Source organism: Cydia strobilella, chromosome Z (assembly GCF_947568885.1).
Source record: "Cydia strobilella chromosome Z, ilCydStro3.1, whole genome shotgun sequence".
NCBI lineage: Eukaryota > Metazoa > Arthropoda > Insecta > Lepidoptera > Tortricidae > Cydia > Cydia strobilella.
This window is the reverse complement of record NC_086068.1, coordinates 23784851-23810498: the sequence shown is the minus strand read 5'-3', so window position 1 is coordinate 23810498 and position 25648 is coordinate 23784851. Positions and strand designations below refer to the sequence as shown.

The 25648-nt window shown below is 36.3% G+C and overlaps 1 protein-coding gene across 1 annotated transcript in view; it reads left to right on the top strand.

Annotated features, from left to right (window-relative positions):
• Window positions 1-23038, top strand: part of LOC134753716 (PDF receptor-like) — a 103051-nt gene extending 80013 nt beyond the window's left edge. The window contains exons 10-13 of the mRNA XM_063689653.1: window positions 3458-3543; window positions 5620-5803; window positions 16345-16469; window positions 22939-23038. Coding sequence (XP_063545723.1) covers window positions 3458-3543; window positions 5620-5803; window positions 16345-16469; window positions 22939-23038 — 495 coding nt within the window. The remainder of the gene's footprint in view (window positions 1-3457; window positions 3544-5619; window positions 5804-16344; window positions 16470-22938) is intronic.
• The last annotated feature ends 2610 nt before the right edge of the window (window positions 23039-25648 follow it).

The window sequence follows — 25648 nt, the reverse complement described above, 5'->3', positions numbered from 1 at the left end:
GGGAAGACGGAGGTCTAGGTATGCGGTAGGGTGGCTTACCGTTCAACAGAAGCTGGCTTGCAATCTGGTTGGCTGTGATCAAACCCGGGCGCGCGCCCGCGGGTGCTTCGCCAGTGAGGTGAACTAGTGGAGAGTGGATCAGGCTTTTTTGCTATTGTGCGTCAGGTTGATATTAGAAACGGTCTCTGCCCACTTTGAATTGAAAATGACTGAATAGATTATTCCAAAATACATACCAAGTGACTGTGAATATCCTCTATATAATGTTATAAAATAATTAACCAGATATATTCCAAAATAAAAAAGTACATCAAGTTGAATAATAGCATAATTTTCTGTTACATTAAACTGCAACATTATTCAAACAAATAAAAAACCTGACTGTTTACATATATTTTTGACAGATAAAAACAGAATACTATAAATATTTAAATGGGGCTCCCATACAACAAACGTGATTTTTTTGCTGTTTTTTTTTCGTAATGGTACGGAACCCTTCGTGCGCGAGTCCGACTCGCACTTGGCCGGTTATTCATTAGCTGGCGCCATTTTTAAAATTGATATAGCCTAAATATGTTCTGCCACTATTACAATACTGACGAATTCAACCAGTCCTCATATGTCAAAATATATGAGATAAATACCTAATGTATATATACTGTTCGATGCTTTGTAAGCTCCTTTCTGCTAGGGTTACTACTGTTAATGTACTTGGGAATCGACAATCAAACACCAGTTTCAGATCAAGACTAATCTTCATTTTTTGTACGCTTACCCACAACATGCATGAATGTACATTAAGCAAAGTACCTACAACTACCTTATGTGCTTTATTATTAGAAATGGCTCACATTCGTAATCAGCGTCTAAATATTATTAATATCGTCGAGTTATCATAGGTCATTGTTAGTGCCTTGCATTGATGTAACAGAAAACATACAGTGTTGTGACGAAGAGTAAACATACATCGGTACCTACATTACGGTTCGCGCAGAACGGAGCGCAACGGGGGTTTCTGCGGCTGACACGCCTGCCCAGCGTTTCAGACCCAGTGAAATTAAGGCGCTAGTCGCTATTGTTGGCCGTAAACTCTTACTTTCTAGAGTAGCAGATATAGCTTAACGGTTCAACAAAAATTATGAAAAAAAAATATTAATCTCCATTTCATGTACAACATTCCTAACGTTTGACTTCTTCCCTATGACTTATAGTTTCTCCATAAAAGGAACATTACGACAGGTCATTTTGCGATTAACTTTGCTTATATATCCTAAACGGTTTATTCGATTAAAGTTATTTTTAACCTAAAATAAATGTTTTAACAGGCACTACAAATGCAACGTTTCATAATGTTAAAAAATAATATTTTTTTAAAGAAATCGAATATTATTCAACATTTCGTGCATAGGCAGCTCGAAAAAAGCGTGGCCGGCAGTCGTGTGCTAGCTTAGAGACGAGGAGGCCGTGTCGCTCGTCGCTCCGTGCCTTCCTTGTACTCTGTATGCTTGTGCTGGGCCCAAGTGCAATAAAATTGGAGTTATTGTGGCCAAAGACTAAATAACTGCAGAAAGTTGATTTGATTCTGACGCGCTTTAGCGCGCCTAACACGGTGTTTCGCAGCCTATTATAACGAAAATAATGACAATATTTCCACTTATGTTTGAGAAAGCTTCATTTGAAATATAAAAATAAAAGTTTTCTAACATGCGCGAACATATTGCCATTTTTACGTTTTGAATAAAGTTCGATTCCTAACAAAACAATAATTAATTGATAAATATAAGCTATCAATTTACGTTGTATATAGATATTTATTTATTCATTTTTAAGTTTAATTTTTTTAATTGTGTTGCGAGATTGGGTAATCTCCAATTGATTGGTGGTGGTTGTTGATGAAAACGAACAGTGACAAGTAAGAGTCAATTGATATTCTTTTATAAGCTAATCATAAATGAAAGCAGGCATAATCCAAATATAAACTATTTATAAATCATGACCCTAACAATTGATTAAGCCGTTTAGTAAAAAGGCCAAAACGGCCTGTCGTATTTTTTTTGGCGAAACTATAAATTAAGGCGAAAGGAAAAAATCAAACGTACTACTTACCACCGCAACGATAATACGAGTACCTATGCTATAATGTAATAGTTAGTTTGTATTTTACAAATGTTTTCTTGTTCAGATACGAATAGACTGCATTTCGTGGAGGTGGTAAATTATTATAATGGTAAATAATACCTCTTTAATTCAGAAACTATATACTTACTTACTGTTACGGTCTAGAGCGTATTTCTTCTATTAATAATAATTATGAAAAAAATATATAGCTATGAATCTTTATTTATTGTTCAACAGTTGTAACATTTAACATTTTTCTTGAAATTTATAGTTTCACCGTTATAAAAATAATACAACGGGCCATTTTGCGGCTAACTTTGGTTATTTCTACTTAACGGCTAAATCAATTAAAATTATTTTTAAACTAACAATATTTTTTTAAGAGCTGACGGTCTTTCCACCGCGATAGAACCGGCCGACGATTTGTTTTACCCTACCTAACCTAACCTAACTTATCGCAAATTTTATGCTCTACAACTCTTACCTACATGTAAATAACATTAGAGCTTTAGAAATTTTGATATCCGCGAAAAACCGATTTGTATGACATTTGACCATGAATAACTTCTGACGCGCACACGATCTATGCGTCAATTTTTAAGAAAACCTTTAATACGTCATAACGAAGGTGTATAAGAGTTTCCAGCTTATTAGCTCCCATTCCGAGGTTGACCCCCTTTTTAGGCTTAAAATGACTGGACCATTCGCGACTTTACGTTTACCGCATATAGACCTTCACTTCACTAACCGCACAACTACTTTCATTCCCATCTATATACTCGTAATACCTATAATTACTGAATTCTCTAAAGTGCCTTCCTTCCTGGCTCGATCGAGTGAAACTTATTTAGGTCAGGTGGTAATTATTAGGGTCGGACACATTAATAATGCAACGTCATATAAGTAGGTACCTTAACTACTAGTAATATTGTGTTAAATTGTTACACACTTGTATTGCTATGCAAATTTTAAAATGCGACTACAGACAATCTCCGGACCGGTATTCTCATCGCATATAAAATACATACATGTATTTAAAACATACAACCGACTTGAGAACCTCCTCCTTTTGAAATCTTGAAGTCAGTTAAAAAATAGGGTCAGGAAAGTCGACTATCCGGCCACATTTGTATTTTATTTATATTTTGTTATTTATTGATATTTAATGGGAATCAAACAGCGAAAAATGACACATATAGATAATTACACTTAAATACATACATAAGCCAAAACAGTTTCCACTACTGAAATTAAATCATTATGTTTGCTCAGACAAAACTTGTTTGTACAATCATATATATTTTAATATTACCTTCTACATATTCGTATATCTTTTCAGATAAATCTGGTGTTTTTATTGAATATAATGAAGGTGCTCATTGTTAAATTAAGGAGTAGCGAGAGTTCGGAATTAGAAAAAATTAAGTAAGTATTTAGCTTACTAAAGGCCACTTGCACCATTCACTAACCCGGGGTTAACCGGTTAAACCTGGAGTTACCATGGTTACCAGTACAATTTGACACTGGGTTAACGATTTAACCGGTTAACCCCGGGTTAGTGGGTTGGTGCAAGTGGCGCTAAGTTTGGTTTACTTTTGTAGAATATGATAAAAGGATTTTTGCCGAACCGAGTTGGTGGTAACTACTGGGAATAATTATTCCCACATGGTGATTTCGATTCCAATAGGTCTCTACGACACTCGAGTAACTACACAGTTAGCATCGCCGCCTCCCCAGCTAGACAGCTAGATTAGGATTGAGTCGTGATTCGGAGTGGAAATAATATAAAAATTCCAAAATCTAATATGCAAATTGGGTGTACAACTTTAACCTCGTGAGTCTAAATGTACATTAAAATGTACATGCATATTCATTGCAATCTAATTTGAACCTTTCATGAAACATATAAAGTACCATTTCTTTTGTTTCACTGCGTTGTAAAACAAACGAAATTCGTTCCAATTTACTTACAGAACAAGGCTCAAATTAAAAATTGATAAACTCTATGGTGGGATTCGTGGGTCTTAGGAGGTTAAATAGAAATGCCCATTACCGATGCGTATTAAATTTCATTTAGGCCAGGAAATAAATGCCCAAAAAAAAGGTATAGAGGGAAATGCTTGGAACACAATTTTTGACTTCGTAGCCTTGTTTGGACTAGTCAGGAGGTGAACATATCAAAAGTTCCCGGCCATAACCCTGGTGCTGGGGAGGGAGAGGGGGGTTTGGAGGTTCAATTTTTCGGTTTTTCGATTACATCTCGGAAACTATGCGTCTGAGCGACTTGGTCACTTAAACAAAATGAAAAGAGATTTAATTTGTTACAAGTATTATTCAGTCAAGTTTTTCGATATCTTGTATAGTTTTTGAGATATCCGCTCTTGAAGGTTTATTTAGGGCTCATTTTTATCTTGATTATCTACATCAGTGAAGCTGCTAGGCCGGGTTTGGGATCGTTTTTGTTTAAATCGGGGGTGCTGAATTCGTTTATGGTATCAACATTGACACCATTCCTAAGTAAGAACAATATTTAAAAAAATGACTTTTTATAAAACTCCTCTTTACGCTTAAACCGCCGAAACAATTTCGTTGAAATTTGGTATAGAGATGGTTTGAGTCCCGGGACAGTACATAGGATAGTTTTTATAACCAAAATCATCTTTTTAGGGTGTGAAAAGTGGGGTGGAAATTTGTATGGGGAATCAATAACCGCTGAACCTATTTAAATAATATTTGGGATGGTCTACATGTTTGATTTAGTTGATAATGATACCAAACATGACTTCAAACCTAAATTTAAACAGTATTAACCTCAGGAATTCAACTTCGGCGAAGAAGCTGAATTCCCCTCACACCAAATTTCACACCTTCAAAGTATGATTTTTGAGATAAAAACTATATTATATCCTGTCTCGGGACCTAAAACACCTATTTACCAAATTTAAACTAAATCGGTTCAGCGGTTTAGGCGTAAAGAGAAGTTAAAAAAAAAGTTATATGTTTTTACTTCGGAAAGGTGTCAATGTTGATACCATAAATGAATTCAGCGCCCCCGATTTATACGAAAACGTTACCAAACCCGGCCTAGCAGCTTTACTGATGTAGATAATCAAGATAAAAATGAGAGCCATAAATAAACCTTCAAGAGAGGATATCTCAAAAACTATACAAGATATCTAGAAACTTGACTGAATAAAACTTGTAACAAATTAAATCTCTTTTCATTTTGTATAAGTGGCCAAGTCGCTCAGACGTATAGTTTCCGAGATATAATCGAAAAACCGAAAAATGGAACCTTCAAACCCCCCTCTCCCCCCAGCACCAGGGTTACGGCCGGGGACTTTTGATATGGTCATCTCCTAACTAGTTCAAACAAAGCTACGAAGTTAAAAATTGTGTTCCTAGCATTTCCCTCTATACCTTCTTATTGCTTGGCCTAATTGGTTACTTTGGAAAATCTGCCTGCCTACACCGTCATAAAAACATTCTTGATGTGTTTAGGAAAGCAGTCCGAGCCGCGCTAGTTCTGCTGCCGCTGCTGGGCATTACCAACATCATCAACATGACGGAGGCGCCGCTAGACGGCAGCGTGTGGAAGTTCGCCCTGTGGAGCTACACTACCCACTTTCTCAGGTCCTTCCAGGGATTCTTCATCGCACTCATCTATTGTTTCCTAAATGGAGAGGTAAATAAAACGCTCAATGTGCATTACAATGTACATTTTATTTCAATCTAATTAGATAGAACCTTACATAAACCAAATAAAGTACCTAGCATTTCTTTTGTTTAATTGCTTTCGCATACTAAGCGAAATTAAAAATAGGGAAATTTTGTATGGTGGGCCTTACGAGGCTAGGGAAACTGTACCGAAGCAAGTATTGTATTATATGCTTATATCGTTTATCTTATAGTACCTACATTGTGTATAATATATCTAACATGTATTACATATGTAATAGTACATGTAGATATATACAATGTATATGATATGCTCGATATATAATAAAAAAACCGTGATTGGGCACGCTACCACTTTACAAACAAGCATAAATTAAAGATTTAGAAAACCCCCAACGAAATAAAAAGGGATGAACCAATTTTGTTAAACCATATCAAAGAACCACCGCTAGAAAACCTGCTTACAAATAAAAACAAACCGCATCTAAATCGGTTTACCCGTTCAGAAGCTAGTGCCACAGACATTCACACACATAGCGGTCCAACTTTTTGCATCGGAATAAAAAAGAAGCCGTCTTCTTCATCCTTAAAACTTCGCAATTTCTACACACTTCAACTACTGATTTCTATTGTCGAATCAATGCAGCTATATTTCCTCATAGTTTCGTGAAATTGTGACGTAAGGAACCCTCGGAGCGCGACTCCGACTCGTACTTAGCCGGTGTTATTTTAATGTGTATGACGTAGACAATCAGATCACAAACTAACTTTAATTAAAAACAACAAAGTAGTAGTAACAAAGTAGTACTACTTACCTGTACCTTGCGATTGTCATAATATAACCTGTATTTTTTTGTTTGTGACATTGTAATAAGTGTATTTAAGTACATTTTTAAAAATTCTGTCAAACGAGCGGTATTGCACACATCTTAAATTTACCTCCACGAAGAAAATATTGAAAATATAACAAAAGTCGGATACCTATTCATAGCAGTAATTACATCCAATTGAGTATTTTTGCCATTGTAAACATTGACCTTCGCACGCCTTTTTGTCCACCCTCAGTCGCGGTCGCGGCCTCCGGCCTCCCTCCATTATGTCTGACATAAGCCTGGAGCCCCAAGGCACTTGAGCGTCCTAACGAGTGCCAGCAGGTACCTGTAAGGGTCATCGTGGAATACTCGGTGTCGCCGTCACTAATCTATTCAAGAATGCGTGCATAGCATTCTTTTGTAAGCTGAATTTTAACGTCGTGTGTTCAACTTTTCCGACATGAAACATCAGTCTGTATTGCATCTGTAGAGTTGTGCAACGTTTCTGCTTTACCGAGCCCTTCCAAATAACTATTAAAGGGGCCCACTGATTATCAGTCCGCCGGACGATATCGGCCTGTCAGTTGTTCGGAACTATAAATTTTTTGTTCTAACTGACAGGCCGATATCTTCCGGCGGACTGATAATCAGTGGGCCCCTTAACATTATTGTTTTATTTTATTTTTAGACTAGCATATATGTATTACTACTATTACTAGTATAATACCAAAATCCGGATCGTTAATAGTACATTGTACATCGAGTGGGGTAAGTGAAATATTGGAAACGAGGGTGTTTCAATATTCATAACAATACTCTTACCCCCGAGTTACACACCGAGGCATCGAAGGCATCCGGCATTCAGCTACAATTGGGTTGGCCGGTCGAAATATTTAGCAGATGACGCCAGCATAGCTTTCCCTGTCTATCCCTAGAATAGTATCAATTTTTTTTAAGGAATTTTATGCCCTGGATGCCAGCCCTTTAAGCCAAATCTCATATAAAAAGGGGCAAGCTATGATGGCGCCATCTATGCAAACCTTTGACAGTTGCCAATCCCATTGAAAATTGTGTAAACATATGTAGAACATTTTTTTCTATGCGCTACCGTTTACAAGTTATTCACGAAAACCTAAAAAAAGGATCTTTAACCCCCCCCCCCCCCCCCCCCCGTTAGCGCCACCCCCATCCATCAGTTCACTGTCATCACTTTTAGTATGGTCAAAGATAGATATATCTCCGTAATAGATGGATACAGTCTAAGGAAAAAACGTGCCTCGAAAATCACGAAAATTTGATTCTCGATCAGATGGCGCCACTAGTTTTGGCCTACACTCGTATAGAGGGCGTTGACTGTTTCGTTTGTTATTTATAATTTTAACGCATACCAGTGAAAGAACATGGGTCAAAATCATATAAAAATAATTAATGCAAATAAAAAAATCATTTATCCATATTTAAATACATTTTATCGTATTTTTATAAATATTTATTTTTAGTTTTAACATGTGTCGACAGATGGCAGTGAATTTACTGGGGTTACAAAATTTACTATGACAGTACCGCTCTAGTATAAGTTACTCTATGGTATGTTGTTTAATACACCATTCTCTATAATTAGGCTAAAATTCGCTTATATACTAATTACTTCCCCTAAATGGCAATTTTTGGGCTTCGTTTGGTGTACTATAAGTCAACCTTCTATCATTACCCGTAACATATACATTACAAATGTAACCTGGTGTGTAAATTTCACCTTTCTAGCTTTTGTAGTTTCGGCTCTGGCTCTGCATTTGCATTTATATAATTATATGTATAGATTTAGATCTCGACTTTATTTACTACTTCTTTACTTTGGGATTGTCTTGTAAAAAAATATACTTTACACAAGGGAGTAAAAATTTGTGTCACATTAATAAAATAGGTACAATTGTTTTTGACTGACAATGAAACTACTTTAATAGAACGTTATCTTGTCACCAGCATTCAGTTCTCCGACAAGTCTGTACTTTAGCTAATACGCTTCTAGTCTAAGATACGTTATATATGGTCGACCTTCACCCATACGTCTGACGGATGAAACTTATATTTTATGAAAGAAAATATGTTCCTAAACATAAATAAATAGGGTTGCCTAATGAAATATGGTCAAGGCTATTTTTAATAAATTTGTGAAAATAATTTTTTTTCTTCAAATTTCACCGATTTGTCTGACGAACGAAATAAGTTCCAATGGAAAGTATACAACTTCTACAACATGAATAAATTAGGTTGCCTATGTTTTTCCGGTCACTATTATGAGGTTGCCGTGTTTAAACAGGTGAGTTAAAATCGATAATTGCACCCATCTGTCTGACGCTTGAATTATATATCAAAATAATGGTAATTTTATTGCGAATACAATGGTATAGGGTTGCCTGCAAAAATCCGGTCACAAATAAGGGTTGCCAGGCTTTTAAAGAAAATAAGAAGGAAAGACATTTAGCGGTAACTCAAAAACGGCTTAACTGATCAGGATTATTTTATCTATTTTCGAATGTGCTTATTAATCACTATTTTTGTGATTTTTTTCATAATTTTTGGATCAATGGTTCAAAAGTTAGAAGGAAAAACCCTTTTTTTTTCTTTCTAAATAATTATTTCCAAAATGATTCACTTTATCAAAAAATGTTGTTCAAAGTCCCCTATTTATTTTGAAAGACCTGTCCAACGACACCCCACACCATAGGGTTGAAACGATAAAAAAAATTGTCATACACATTTTGTTTCTTTCAAAGCAATTATTTCCGAAAATATTCACTTTATCCAAAAATGTTTTTCTAAAACCCCTATTTATTTTAAAAGACCTATCCAACGACATCCCACATCATAGGATTGAAACGAAACAAAAAATCCTTACATACATTTTGTTTCTTTCGAGGCGATTATTTCCGAAAATATTCACTTTATCAACAATTGATTTTTGAAAACCTGTATTCATTTTAAAAAAACTATCCAACAATACCCGGCACTGTAGGTTTGAAATAAAAAAAAAATCCTTACATACATTTTGTTTCTTTCGACTTTCGAAGGGATTATTTCCGAAAATATTCACTTTTTTCACGAACGTTTTTTTTTTTCATTTCCTATTTGGTAAATGACTAGAAACTATAAGTACTTAGTCTTTTAGCATTGGAAAAAAAGGTAAATCATTACCAAATGTCTTTTTATTGACAAGTTTTTTTTATAAATATAGCAATATTTGACTTATGAAAGCAAAAGTATGTAAATGATCGTATATTATATTTGTTGTGACTTATTTTCAAAGTGTTTTTCGATAAAACGACACGTTAAGATCGCTCGCCTTTTTTCTAATGATAAAAAAACGAGCGGTATAGTTAGACGGTTCTGAGTGGTAGACTGCAAATGAGATAAAAGCTATATTAGGTACATGCATTAATCCTCATATCAGGCGGCTCTTTGATTACAAGGATTGCATAATTTTTATACTTTTTATGATTTATAGATTATAAATATTATAAAAAGTATAAAAGTTATGCAATCCTTGTATTCAACGAGCCGCCTGCTACAGATTTCTTGAAATAGCCCCGTTTTTTCAGGGTCAACTTTCATTAGCCAGACTATTATCAATTTGCCAATTTCGTGATTATTTTTTTACACGGCACATAAACTTATGCATAATTTATTGATATAAAAAGTCGACACAGTTACATCCCTAGCAAATTATCAAACTTGTGACACCCTATACAAATGAGGAATAACAAGCATATATGCATCTCTTTTCGACACATTATCTAATTCGTAAGGAAGTAAAGGACGGGTATACATATTTGCGAAGCATTTTTGCCCGGCTTCTATGCTTTAGTTTGAGGTTAAGTTATATTGTAAGTAATTCAGCATTAAATAAGCTTTCAACTCATATATATGAATAATCAGGTATCAGGTACCTATAACTTTATTACGGGTAAAAATCTTTGAGACACAACTTATGACCTGACTATAAAGTACTATTTTCCTCGTGGTGTGGTGAAAAATGTTGTGTTTCACGGAGCAGTTTGTTTAATCATCGTGCCTTTACCCTCGCAAAGCGGATTTGAATTTTGGAATATTTGGCTTGCTCGGGTATCAATAACTATTTGTAACTTGAAATAAAACTATGAAAACGGATTATATCGCGTATATTGAATTTATAATACATCCCGACGTTTCGAACCCTTTACAGCGTTCGTGGTCAACAGGTGACTGAGGAAAAATTACAAAGTGCAAAAATACCCACATACTAAAATAATGAACAATCATAGACTACAAACTTTAAGGCTGGTTGTACATGCAAAATCGGTTCATAAGGCTAGTTATACACTACAATTATTTTCAAGTAAAGATATATATATACGCGATAAATATACGCGATATAATCCGTTTTCATAGTTTTATTTCATGAGTAACTATCGCGGTAACCGAAGACAATATTATTTGTAACTTGTAAAACAAATAAATATTCTACATTAAGTAGCATACTTTGATTTACGTAGTCCAGGCGTGCATGCGACACGTATTAATTGAGTGACAGCGCGTGCAGTGCAACGCATAACCCTTGAAGTGGCAGGAACCGCCTAAATATGCATAAAAAATGCTCGCATAAAAATGAGAGCCCTAATTAACCTTCTCGAGCGGATATCTCAAAAACTATACAAGATATCGAAAAACTTGACTGAATAAAACTTGTAACAAATTAAATATCTTTTCATTTTGTTTAAGTGACCAAGTCGCTCAGACGCATAGTTTCCGAGATATAATCGAAAAACCGAAAAATTGAACCTCCAAACCCCCCTCTCCCCCCCAGCACCAGGGTTACGGTCGGGGACTTTTGATATGTTCACCTAACTAGTCTAAACAAAGCTACGAAGTTAAAAATTGTGTTCCAAGCATTTCCCTCTATAACTTTTTTTGGGCATTTATTTCCTGGCCTATATGGTTGGAGAGCCGGCAGTAAAGTTTCGAACCAACGTGATACCGCGATGAGATGCACAATGGTTTCCCATAAAAGTGATGCTAAGTCCGAATTTGATAGTCTGCCACGGCGGAACTTGCCGAAAGTACAAAAAAGATAGCCACTTCCGGTGCGAAAAAGGGGGGGTCATTTAACCCATCTGATACTGCAATAATAGCTATGGCATCAGTTAGCAATTTACTGGTAGATACAGAAAAGCGAAATCTGCCAGTATGATTCCTGCCGGAAGTGCTTGGCATACGCTCTTAAAGGTGACCATCGGGACCCCTAAATTAACCCATCTGATACCAGCATGAAACCAATTCCAGTCGGTAGATATGAACCTTCTCTTCAGGAATATATAAGTCTGCCAGGGCGTTTTCTGTCGAAACACCTTGACATAAGAGATTATGTAAGCAACATCCGTGGAACCCGTATTTTGGAATTGTACAGATTACAGACATTTTAATTATTGCAGGCTTATGATTTATTACCTAATGCTTATATTTGTATATTTTTATGTCATTAATAACATATATTTCAAATTTATTAATATACACAATATAATTTGGGCATTAATTTAATACCTACTTACGGCTTTGTACTTCTTTGTTTGCCTTATAAAGGTACTAACAAATTAGCTACCGATATCTTTACAATTGATAGTACTTGGCTCCTGAAGTATATGTAAGTATGAAACATTATAGGTTTTATGATGTTATTTTGAGAAAATTGGAAAACAAATTTGCTTTGTAAAAAAACTGTTAATGAGATAATTAAATGAGAGCTCATTGAACAGATTCTAAAACCTCTTATAAATATAAATATTAACTGGCCACTTCACGTTGATAAATCAAATGACACGTTGACAATGACATTTAATACAAACAAGCAGTTAAATACATGATGATTATTTTTTAGATAGAATTATAGTTTATTTATTTTGTTCGGTAAATAAAATAAAAATTATGAGAAATTTTCTTAATTTCTATTAAAGTTATTTTATTGTTCTAGTGTAAAGTACCATCTCGTAAAATTTCTGTAGCTAATTTGTTAGCACCTTATATATAAATAATAAAATAATTTCGAATTACAATATCCTTTATTTACCAAAATGAACAAAATTATTATTATTACATACTTATTGTAAACGGGTGTGAAGACAGGATTTTCAACGTCAAGGACGATTTTTACCAATAATCCAAATATGAACATTTTACATCATTTTTAGGGTTCCGTACCCAAAGGGTAAAAACGGGACCCTATTACTAAGACTCCGCTGTCTGTCTGTCCGTCCGTCTGTCCGTCTGTCACCAGGCTGTATCTCATGAACCGTGATAGCTAGACAGATGATGTATTTCTGTTGTTATTTATAAATATTGAGAGTATTATGGGTACTAGGCGAGGATATACATACATACTTATATAGATAAATATATACTTAAATACATAGATTTTTCAATATTTATATTTGTATAGGTATTCTCATTGTGTCTATGATAACTGTCACTCCGGTACCATTTACATTCCAAATAATTAAAACTTGAAAATACATAGATAACAACCATGACTCAGGAATAAATATACGTTTTCATCACACAAATATATGGCCTTTACGGAATTCGAACCCCGAGACCATCGGCTTTGCAGGCAGTAAGTAGGCCAGATCGGTCGTCAATAGATTAGTTATCTCAATTTGTCGTGTTATAAAACAACACCCTGAATGTTAAACCACGTCATTTTTGCGTCAACTTAAAGAAATGTAGGGGAGAGGTGGGCATGACGGGATACTTAATGTTTCAAGTCCAATAAAAAAAAAAATCTATTCTTTTTAAGTTTTTGTTATTTTTATTTTCATCTTTGGTAATCAGTCTTTCATAATCAACACTTACTAGTAACTCTCTAGTTAGATAATTAAATTAAAAATAAATTAAAATGGCCAAAAGTGCCTACTCTCCATCTTGCCCCCCAGATATGGTAAAATGGGGAACCCCTACGGGACAAGATAAGAATGATTCATAGAAATATTATATTTAGGGCCTAAACAAAACTTCAATTTTTGGCTATTGGGTCCATCGTCTGATAACTTATCACGAACTGTTTTACTTTTATTTCTTAAGTCGTCTGAGGGACATAAAATGTGTTTATAGCTAACATGTACCCCATCTTCCCTTTATAACAGCATCCACCGCTTTTTTCTTGGCCTCTAACCACTCTCCTCTATTTGACTTTCTTTTATACCATTTCACCGTTTTACAAGAGAAGAATAAATAATTTCAAATCCGCAATTCTTCATCAGTTTATCACTTTAAAACTACGGCCGTTAAGATGTACCCCATCTTGCCCCATGTGCCTAATGAAATTCGAAAGTAAAAAAAAACCGTACTTGAAACCAAACAAGTCCTTAGCTGTTGGCGTGATTGCTGGGCCATAGGAATAAATTAACAGTATATATGCGCTGGTATAAGGAAACAAACGCAAACAAAATAAAACACAAAAACCGGCCAAGTGCGAGTCGGATTCGCGCACGTAAGGTTCCGTACCATAATACCATTACGCAAAAAACCGCAAAAAAGTCATGTTTGTTGTATGGGAACCCCACTTAAATATTTATTTTATTATGTTTTTAGAATAATTTATTCATCAATTGTGCATTACAGGTAATGAATACAGGTGTTATAAACAATTAGTTATAGTTTGTTGTTATAGCGGCAACAGAAATACATCATCTGTGAAAATTTCATCTGTCTAGCTATCACGGTTGATGAGATACAGGCTGGTGACAGACGGACAGATAGACAGACAACGGAGTCTTAGTTATAGGGTCCCGTTTTTACCCTTTGGGTACGGAACCCTAGACATAATAAGGAATATGGCAAAAACAGTTTTTTTGCAAATAAATAATTAACGACACCATTTGTCTAGCCGGTCACTGTGCGAACTGATTGCCGTGATGGCGACGCATCGTCATGCACTAACGGGATTCTGATGGGTGGTCAGTCGTGTCGCCATATAAAGCCGCTACCCCGTCTTACTCATCTTGCCCCTCTCTGCCCTACATAAGATAGTGATTAGATACACCAAATAGGTGAAAAAACGCCTCAAGCGTAAAAGAAACCACCAACAATCATTTTATGATTTATTCCTGATTATTCGTAAAACTTTACGAGCCTGAATTAGTTAAATTATGTTTTATTCTTTTCTTACAAATACATAAGTCAAAATGACAGACAAAGACAAACGATTCATATCGCTAATTCAATGACTATCAATCATATTAATCACATTATTTAATTTATTTTAACTTAATTTATTATAAATATATGTTATTAATAACGTAATAATATACAAATATAAGCATAGAGTAATAAATTAATAAGCCTGCAGTATTTGAAATGTCCGTAATATGTACAATTACAAAATACGGGTACCACGGATGTTGCGCCACAAAATCTCGTATGTCAAGGTGTTTCGGCAGAAAACGCCCTGGCAGACTTATATATTCCTGAAGAGAAGGTTCATATCTACCGACTGGAATTGGTTTCATGCTGGTATCAGATGGGTTAATTTAGGGGTCCCGATGGTCACCTTTGAGAGCGTATGCCAAGCACTTCCGGCAGGAATCATACTGGCAGATTTCGCTTTTCTGTATCTACCAGTAAATTTTTAACTGATGCCATAGCTATTATTGCAGTATCAGATGGGTTAAATGACCCCCCCTTTTTCGCACCGGAAGAGGCTATCTTTTTTGTACTTTCGGCAAGTTCCGCCGTGGCAGACTATCAAATTCGGACTTAGCATCACTTTTATGGGAAACCATCATGCATCTCATCGCGGTATCATGTTGGTTCGAAACTTTACTGCCGGCTCTTCTACCAATATTAAATTTAGGTAAGTATAACAATTCAAAAGTAATAGCAGATTTTAGCGATAAAAAAAGTAAAACTGAAGCTTAAAATTAGGTAAATATATTTTATTATTAAGCGCCACTTGCACCATCTAACTAACCCGGGGTTAAGCTGTTAAACCGTTAACCCAGTGTTAAATGTACTGCTAACCATGGTAGCTCCAGGTTTAACCGGTTAACCCCGGGTTAGTGAGATGGTGCAATTGGCGCTTAGACACACTATTAACATACGAAATAAACTTATATTTGCATTCGGGGACCTTTTTCCTGAGGAACGTATTCTTAATTTTATTTTATATTTTTTTGACCCATGGTAAAAAAAATATTGTCAAATAATTAGTTGTTTTACAAGGCGGCAAAGTTGTTGTTTAACTCCTAGTGTTAATATTGATATCTGAGCAAGCAAAAGATTACAAAATTGAACCAAAAGCGGTTTGAAAAGGAGAATCTTGAGCATTGGGAGGGTTTTAAGGCACGAGTTTAACAAACTTTGCTACAGTGAAACACAATTTTTTTCACCACACCAACGTAAGGTAAGTAGGCACTAATTATAACACATTACAAATTTATAACATTTAAAACTTTCGCGGTTTGAACACATATTTCTAAATGTGATTACAAGTTTAAACCAAATCAATGCTTTTAAATATTTATCACTCAAAATCATCACTTAGAAGTGAGCCAGCCAAGAGCCAACATGAGGTACAAACTCAAAATTGGCATCAAATTACTTTACTACTTTTATATAGATAAAATGCATCATTCTCATTAGTTTTTGAATAACAAAGAGAATCTTTACGAGCTGGTGTGGTGAAAAGTATATTGCACGTATTCCGCAGGTAAGACAGGTGTTACACAAGCAGTACCGCAACTACATGGCTATGCGCGGCAACTTACGACGTCACCGGGATTCTTTCTTCAACTTTTTGTCCAGCAGTGGTGAACAGAAACCCGGCAGGGACAAGTGAGTTCAAATAATTATGTCTTAATATTTAAAGTGAGTTAGTAAAAGGAAATAAAGCACAAATGACACAAAACAACTCTTGGCACATTTTCTATGCCAACTGGTCCTTTCTTTGGACATTACCTAAACTAACAAATAAATAAATATACGCAATTAGTTCCGTCTTTGTTAACGCGCACCTATGATTTAAATTTCCATTAAACCGTCCAGCATTGCCCTAAGGGTAAATATGTAGGGAGCAGCGGGGTAGATAAGCTCAAGGGGCAGATTTGAACACCAACACTAATTTCTTAGCTAGGTACAAACTTAAATTCACGTGCGACACAGCACTAAAACGTGGATTTCGATTGTGATGCGGAATTGAAGAGTTAAGCGGATAATAATTATAACGTACGTCTATTCTCAGCTTAACTTATAAATCATTTAGAAGTATCTAATGCTTAACAGTTTATTTTTAACTAGCTTCTGCCCGCGACTTCGTCTGCGTGGAATGATGATGATTTATATAAACTACTTACCCTATGTCCTTCCTAGGGCATCAAAACTATATCCATACTTAGGAGGGAGTCCTAATTTTTTGCATGTTTTTTTTAGAAACCTATCGTGTGTGGTATTTTATGAAAGGGCTTTTTAAGGCGATTCTAAGATATGAAATGAAATGAAATGAAATGAAATTTATTATTCATAACACACAGTTATAGGTCAATACATAATTAGATTATATTTTCACATTTCACATTTAGTATATTTAAGTACTTATTTTTAAGTATTAATTAATTAAAATACATTATATATATTTGCCACAGAACTTCAGCAAATGCTCCAAGATCTGAGCAACGCAAGCCTTCAAGTTGGACTTCAAATGAATCGTGCAAAGACTCAGGTGATGACTAATAGCACGAAACGTACGGTCGAAGTTGACGGGCAGATTATACAATATGTCAACGAGTATATATATTTGGGCCAGTTAGTCTCTTTCAGCGACAGGCAAGACAAGGAAGTTGAGCGCCGTGTTCAAAACGCCTGGAAGAGCTACTGGTCCATGAAGGAGCTAATGAAGGGGGACCTTCCAATGTCACTAAAGCGTAAACTCGTTGACATGTGTATTCTGCCTGTCCTAACCTACGGTGCCCAAACATGGTCGCTCACCGAGAGTCAGAAGTCCAAATTGAAGGTTTGCCAGAGAGCAATGGAGCGCAGCATTCTAGGTGTCACAAGGATGGATCGCATCCGAAACACTACACTGCGCTCCAGAACAGGCATAGCTGACGTAGGGGAGAAGACCGCTAGGCTGAAGTGGGACTGGGCAGGTCACGTCTGCCGCATGCATCCGGATAGGTGGGCTAGTATAGCCACCAAGTGGATGCCGCAAAAGAAGCGCGGACGTGGCAGGCCCAGGCGGAGATGGCGGGACGACTTAGACACCTTCACTAATAACTGGCCGGAAACAGCTCAACAACGGGAGTCATGGAAATCTAAGGGAGAACCCTTTGCCCAGCAGTGGGATACTACAGGTTATTAAATAAAAACTTTTATAAAAAAAAAGATAAACCGACTTCAAAAAGGATGAAATAAAATATGATCCTTTTTAGGGTTCCGTGTTTAAGTATATGCGTTACCAACTGATATGTTTGAAGTCGGTGCCAAGCAAAATTTTGAACCATATATTCATAGTGATTTTGGTGCAATTCGATAAAGGCTGCGGCTATATAAGTATGTCGTTGGATTGCCTAACGCAGCGTACTACGTAGGCGAACAACACGCGAACGCTAAGCAGCACGTCACGGCGCCTTAATTAATCCTTTGATACCTATAGAAGTGTCCTACGTGGGCGATCTCTTTGCGAACGCGAACGCCTTGGGCCCGCCGCGCCGCGCCGTGTCGCTTCGCTTCGCGTTCGCGACTGTTCGCCTATGTAAGACGCAGCGTTACACGACCATAATAAACGAACTTTCTGTAAGTATTTAAGAACACACCTCAGAACAGAACACACGGTTGAACCTTCTTGACGCAGTTCGTACCATGCTTGTCGGCACATTAGTGTAAATCTAATGCGTTTATTTGTCGTCGTATTTTTTAAAGAGCATTTCTTACTAATTCTTGAACAGTCCATAGCACGCAAGTGTGGGATTGGGACTGGGTTATTTTCTGTCGCTTATCCAGAGGACTACATTTCAAAATATAAAACAATTCAAGGAACCTTCATGCCAAATTTCAGTTAAAGCGGTTCAGTTATTTAGCCATGAAAAGGTAACAAAGAGGCCGACAGAATTACTTTCACGTTTATATTTGTACAGTTGTAATGGGATTTATATACATAAAGCTCATTATTTTTGACTGGTATTGTTACTACTTAGCTTGGCACCGACTTCAAACATATCAGTTGGTAACGCATATACTTAAACCCGGAACCCTAAAAAGGATCATATTTTATTTCATCCTTTTTGAAGTCGGTTTATCTTTTTTTTTATAAAAGTTTTTATTTTTCCATTTTTAGTTTTGACATTATTAAGAGCGTGACGCATGAATGAAAAACATAATCATGTTTAACTCTAAATTCGTAAACTTTATTAAATAATCAGAATTTTCCTCGAGTCCGTCTGGGAAATCATTCCTGTCACTAAATCCATTCTCCGCCCCGCCACTGTCCCAATCCCTCAAACTCCCCGATCACTCAACCTCACAGCACATCAACCCCTGATCACTGAACCCCTCGACCCTAAACCACCAACCCCTAACCCCAGACTCCTAACCCTAACCCACAATCCCTTAACTCCCAACCCCTCAGTCCCCGACCCATCAACTCACCTCCCCTCAACCCCTAAACCCCCCGAATACTAATACCCGCTACCTTCACCTCTCACACCTACCCCTCACTTCTCAGTCTCTTTGGTTGTTTCCAACACTACCTACATCAAAAATCATAATACACATACGAGGGAAGTTCCACATTTCGTCCGTAGTCTTCATCATCAGTAGCCTTACCACAAGATTGACATTGATATATTCGCTATCGTGTGCGTAACTTATTGTTTATGCATCTCGCTCGTACTGGCATATTAGTGTACAAAGTTACGAAGACGCTAGCGAATATTTAGTGTCAAACTCGTGGTTAGGCTACAGTTGCACTACATCAAATTGGTGGTTTTTGGGAGGAAATGCTTGAGTTACTTTAGAAAACACCGAAATCACCATACACGTGCCTTTAAAAATTGAGGAGTTCCCTCAATTCCTCACGGATTCCATCATCAGATCAAAACAAAAAATGTTACGAAAACACCTTAGAGGTACTTCTTTCAAACAGAAAAAGAATTACTCAAATCGGATCATGGGTGCCGGAGTAATCGCTGAAATCATTATCATCAAAACAATCATCATCATCAGCTCCACTTCATCAAATTGGTGGTTTTCGAGAGAAAATGCTCGAGTTGCTTAAGAAAACACCCAAATCACCATACATGTGCCTTCAAAAATTGAGGAGTTCCCTCAATTCCTCATGGATCCCATCACCAGAACAGCACCAGATTAATGTGGGACTACCTTGGAGGTAGTTCCTTTCAAACAAAAAAAGAATTGTTCAAGTCGGACCACGGGTGTCGGAGTAATCGCTGAACATCCTACATTAAAAAAATCATCATCACTATCATCAAAACAATCATCATCATCAGGTCCACTTCATCAAATTGGTCGTTTTCGAGAGAAAATGCTTAAGTTGCTTATGAAAACACCCAAATCACCATACGTGCCTTTAAAAATTGAGGAGTTCCCTTAATTCCTCAGGGATCCCATCATCAGATCAGAACCAGATTAATATGGGACCAACTTGGAAGTAGCTCCTTTCGAACAAAAAAATAATTACTCAAATCGGACTACGGGTCTCGGAGTAATCGGTGAACATACATAAAAAAAAAAAAAAATATAGCCACAACCGAATACAGAACCTCCTCCTTCTATGAAATTGAAGTCGGTTAAAATATATATATATATATATATATATATATATATTTAATTAAAAAAAAGTATATTATTTATACTGCAAGAGGCAGATTGAAAAAATCTTGATAATTATAAAAAAATATTCTCCTCGAGCCACGACTTCAGTCTACTTTTAAAGCTTTGGGCGGATGCTGCATTTCGTACTGTGCTTGGCAACCGATTATACACGGAAGGTCCTAGGTAGTATACTGATCTTTCCGTTTGGCGAGTTTGTGCGAGATTGTACTTAGCCTATATTCATGTTTATTGCTACGCAAGCTGTATTTCGGATTCGTACCCCTGCGCTTGAACTCATCGATGTGTCCATAAGTGAACATGGCTACTTTTAAAGCTTTGGGCGGATGCTGCATTTCGTACTGTGCTTGGCAACCGATTATACACGGAAGGTCCTAGGTAGTATACTGATCTTTCCGTTTGGCGAGTTTGTGCGAGATTGTACTTAGCCTATATTCATGTTTATTGCTACGCAAGCTGTATTTCGGATTCGTACCCCTGCGCTTGAACTCATCGATGTGTCCATAAGTGAACATGGCTACTTGGTACAGATATAAGCAAATTGAAGTCGGTTAAAATATATATATATATATATATATATATATATATATATATATATATATATATATATATATATATATATATTTAATTAAAAAAAAGTATATTATTTATACTGCAAGAGGCAGATTGAAAAAATCTTGATAATTATAAAAAATATTCTCCTCGAGCCACGACTTCAGTCTACTTTTAAAGCTTTGGGCGGATGCTGCATTTCGTACTGTGCTTGGCAACCGATTATACACGGAAGGTCCTAGGTAGTATACTGATCTTTCCGTTTGGCGAGTTTGTGCGAGATTGTACTTAGCCTATATTCATGTTTATTGCTACGCAAGCTGTATTTCGGATTCGTACCCCTGCGCTTGAACTCATCGATGTGTCCATAAGTGAACATGGCTACTTGGTACAGATATAAGCAAGGCAGGGGTAGTATATGGAATTCCTTAAACAGCTCGCGTGCTGAGGCGTCGTCGGGCACGCCGGCCATTGCTCGGACTGCTCTCTTTTGCATCGAAAACACTCGCTGCCAATCCGAGGATCGGCCCCATAGCTCGGTGCCGTACGTTAGCAGCGAGTGGACCGTTGCGAAGTAACAGTCGCGCACCGCAGCCCGACCAGCCGTGCGCGCCAGCCGCCGAAGCGCGAAGCATGCGCGCCCCAGCCGGCCGCACACCTCATCTATGTGAGTGTCCCACACCAGGGCGCCGTCAAGGTGAAAGCCGAGGAGACGCGTGCAGGTCACATGCTGTATCTGGGCATCGCCCGCACTTACCTTCAGGTTCTGTTGTGATATATGATGTGATACCATTACATTTCAGTCATTTTTTATTCCAACAAATATTAAAAAACATACCTACCAAGGTTGGGCTTCCTTCAGATACGATATGGCTGATTTTTTTTTTGTACTTACAATATTTTATTTAGTATTTTTGTAAATTTTTCAAAATATAGAAAAATTATACACAAAAATAAAATACTAAATGAAATTATTATAAAAATTCCTTTCTTGGGGTTAGATGTGAGGGTATCACGTATCATTCGTGGTATATTTTACAAAAAAAAATCAGTTATGTCGTATCTGAAGTACTTGGTATGTTTTGAAAATTATTTTTGTTTTAATTTAAAAAAATATCTGAAATGTAATGATGTGGTGTATTTTTAGAATCTCCTCAAAAAGCCCTTTCATATGATACCACACACGATAGGTTTCTGAAAAAAAAATCCCATACTAAAACAAATGACTCAGCACTTAGGGATTTTTTTTAGGAACTGCGGGTCAACAATTTTGCTTCTAGTATGCGTGTGTTTTTTTGCGTACACCTTACACTTTCAGTACATTACGTGCCTCACGTGCCACGACTTGATAAATAATGTTACATATGGGTTGTTTACGTGCAATTTTTGACATGGCGTTAATGACACTTTGTTACTTCATTGACGTGGCGGCGAAAAGGTTAAAAACAAACACTGTTTTAATTTTTTTTGTAGCTTCAGTACACCTACTCGTAATTAAATAACCTTAGTATGTAATGTACCACACCTAATTGACCATTCATAGACTCTTAACAACGTTTAAAAGGTTTACTAGTGTGTTGCTGTGTAACATATGCTGTGAAGGGTCGTTTTAAAAACTACGGGGCACTTTGATTCACTTGCCAAAGTGCATCAAAATTATGTCTCAGTGTCCCATGTTATGTATCAAAGTGCCCTGCCGGTGGGGCACAATAATTTACCTACACTTACTTACCTAACTACCCACGTCAATGCTGGATGGCGACGAAAACATAAATGTGAACAAACCCTGAGTGTGGACAGATAGTTCACTAAAATTCTCGGCAAACCTTCTTCCTCGTCTGTAGGGGCTAAACGTACAGCGAGCTGCAAAAGTACACTTTTACAGCTGGATTAACTTGTGTTTCAGAAACAAAAAGAGCGATGAGATGGAATTCGCGGAGGTATTGCAACCCCAGGGTGAAACAAACATTGTGGAAAGCAACGCAAACGCAGAATATGGAACGTGAGTTTGTCATTTCATAAATACAAACCTATCTGGATCTAAAACAAGACAATATGTACTTACGAGGTATAGGATATACCTATAGACAAAGAAGAAGGACTTGCCTAATGCGGGCTGTATACACTCGTCGAGACACCACAATGTCTGGCAGTAAATTTACTGTGACTACAAAATTTACTATGGCAATAACTCTCTATAGGTACACTAATCTCTTTGATTGCAGGGAGACAGTATGATCTGAAAAGGAAAGGGCTGCGGTTTTCGTTAGCGTTGAAGCCGACATACAAGTTCTTTTAGGCGGCAGTTCAAAAACACTTAACTAAAAGTAAAAGTATAAAAGTGAAGTCTCTTTGGACTTGTGATAAAGTTCAGTGTCTAAGTATCTAGTTACAATTTAGCAGATATTTTTACTTCTAAAAGAAATTGATTAGGTAGGTATTATAAGCGTACGTATTTGTTTGTTTAAGTTTGTATTTTGGTAGTTACGTTTATTATTGTTAGTAATGTTTTCTAAAAATCTCATTTCGTAAGTAGTGAGTTTGTAACTATAAAACATTCGCGTTACTTTTATACAACTAACAGTTTATTTTTACCTTTATATATTTTAGTTTCCAGATTTTTATACAAAAATTATCCAGTCATATTATTAAGTACTCTTCAATAAGTTTTCTGTGTCGATTGAACAAAACATCCTGTAACTTATACGTTGTCTAGTTATGTATTTAGTTTTTTTTAATACTTAATACTGTTAAAATAAGAATCACGTCTACAGTTATTATCTAACAGGCAGCAGTCAGCTTTAATGATGCCTAGGTAGGTAAACTATATACTTAATAATATTCAAAAAACGAAGTTTTAATTTTTTTTACCTCTCACCCCATAATTTCATCCTACCTACTAAAATAATAATTAGTAATTAATTTGAGAATTTTTGATTAACATTTAAGGGTCGCTACCACCAGTACCACTTGCCAACTTTAACAAATTTAGTAGTATTAGACAGTATTTAATAGTTATTTGTTATACAAGGGTGCAAAGTTGTATTTTACCCGCGAGTGTGGAATTGAAACACGAGCACGCGAAAGGATTCTATAGTTGAACCACGAGCGAAGCGAGTGGTTCTAAAATAGAATCCTGAGCGTAGCAAGTGTTTCAACACACGAGAAGTAAAATACATTTGCACCCGTGTGTAACACAAAACTTTTCCTCTCACTATAGCGAGGAAAGTGCAACATCCACAGGCGTTAGATCATCTGCATCACTGGAATCACTTATTTTGTACGATATTATAACAGAAAACACTGGAAATTCTGATTTTTGCGTGAGTCGGTGAGAATTGTTTTTATGTAAAAAAATTGTTGACAAATGACAATGTTGACATTTCTGTTCTGACCTGACGTATGAAATGTCAACGATGCGTTTTGAAATTGCATCGACTCAACTTGTGCGTTCAGAATTATATTTAACATCATTATAAAAAATCTAACGTTTCTTATGGAATTTTAAGGTTTATGACTTAAAATTATTAAATAAAGCTAAATTTGGTATTTTTTATTAGATTCTCAAACCATTTATTTAATGATAATTAATATCGAACGAACCATTTTTATGAGCGTTTTACGTTTTGTTATCTGTCAAGCTACTTAAACACGCTCCATTCAAGGTCAAATTACTTTCCCCACTAGTGGATAAAATGCGTTTTTCCCCGCTTGTTTTAAAGGATAAAAGACGGCTTTCCGAGCTAGTGAGGGGAAAAATAAATTATTTTACACCGTGCATGAAATAAAGCACCAGAAGATTAATAGAAAAACGTAGACAGCAGTTATTTTTAGAGACAATTTCTATTTTAAAACACGTATAAAACTAGAAAGAGTAGGTAATTTGATTGTGACTTCACATGCTAGTGTTTCATATAAATTCCATAGTAGCAAAATCGTTTTGACAGTTCGAAAAAAGAAACTGAATTGACTAGTAGTCAAATACCATATTACGTTCTTACTGCGATGTGTGATATGGTTTGCTTCATGGTATAATAATATACTCCGCCTGGTACTCTCTTCCGAGACCCGCGAACCACGTGACTGACACAAGCCTACGTCATCGTGAACCTGTGAACAGCATGATGACGTAGGCTTGTGTCACTCACGTGGTTCGCGGGTCTCGGAAGAGAGTACCGTCATATTATTATACCATGTTCCATGACCTATTATAGTAGTTTATGTGACTGTTGCATAATAAAAGCGTCATTTACGATAATATTGCCTCTGATTAATTTCACAATTTTTTTTAAATGTCGATAGCGAGCCCAAAATATCAATTAAAAAATATGTAAAAATCTAGTGTTTTCTAACGCAATAGATCATTTATATAGGTTGAGAGTAAAAAATACGAATAATATCGCCTTTCTTTGATTTCACAAATTTTCATTCTAGTGTTTTCTAATGTCCCCAAAGTTGACTGGGCTCCGACCCTTTTATAACAAAAACTGCCATTTTTGAGGAAAAAGGGGGTATAAAATAAAATAGTATTTGGTGACCCTCAGATTTCCTAGTAGTTGCACTCAATATTCGCTCGCGACCCACCAATATATGGGTCGCGTCCCATAGTTTGGGAA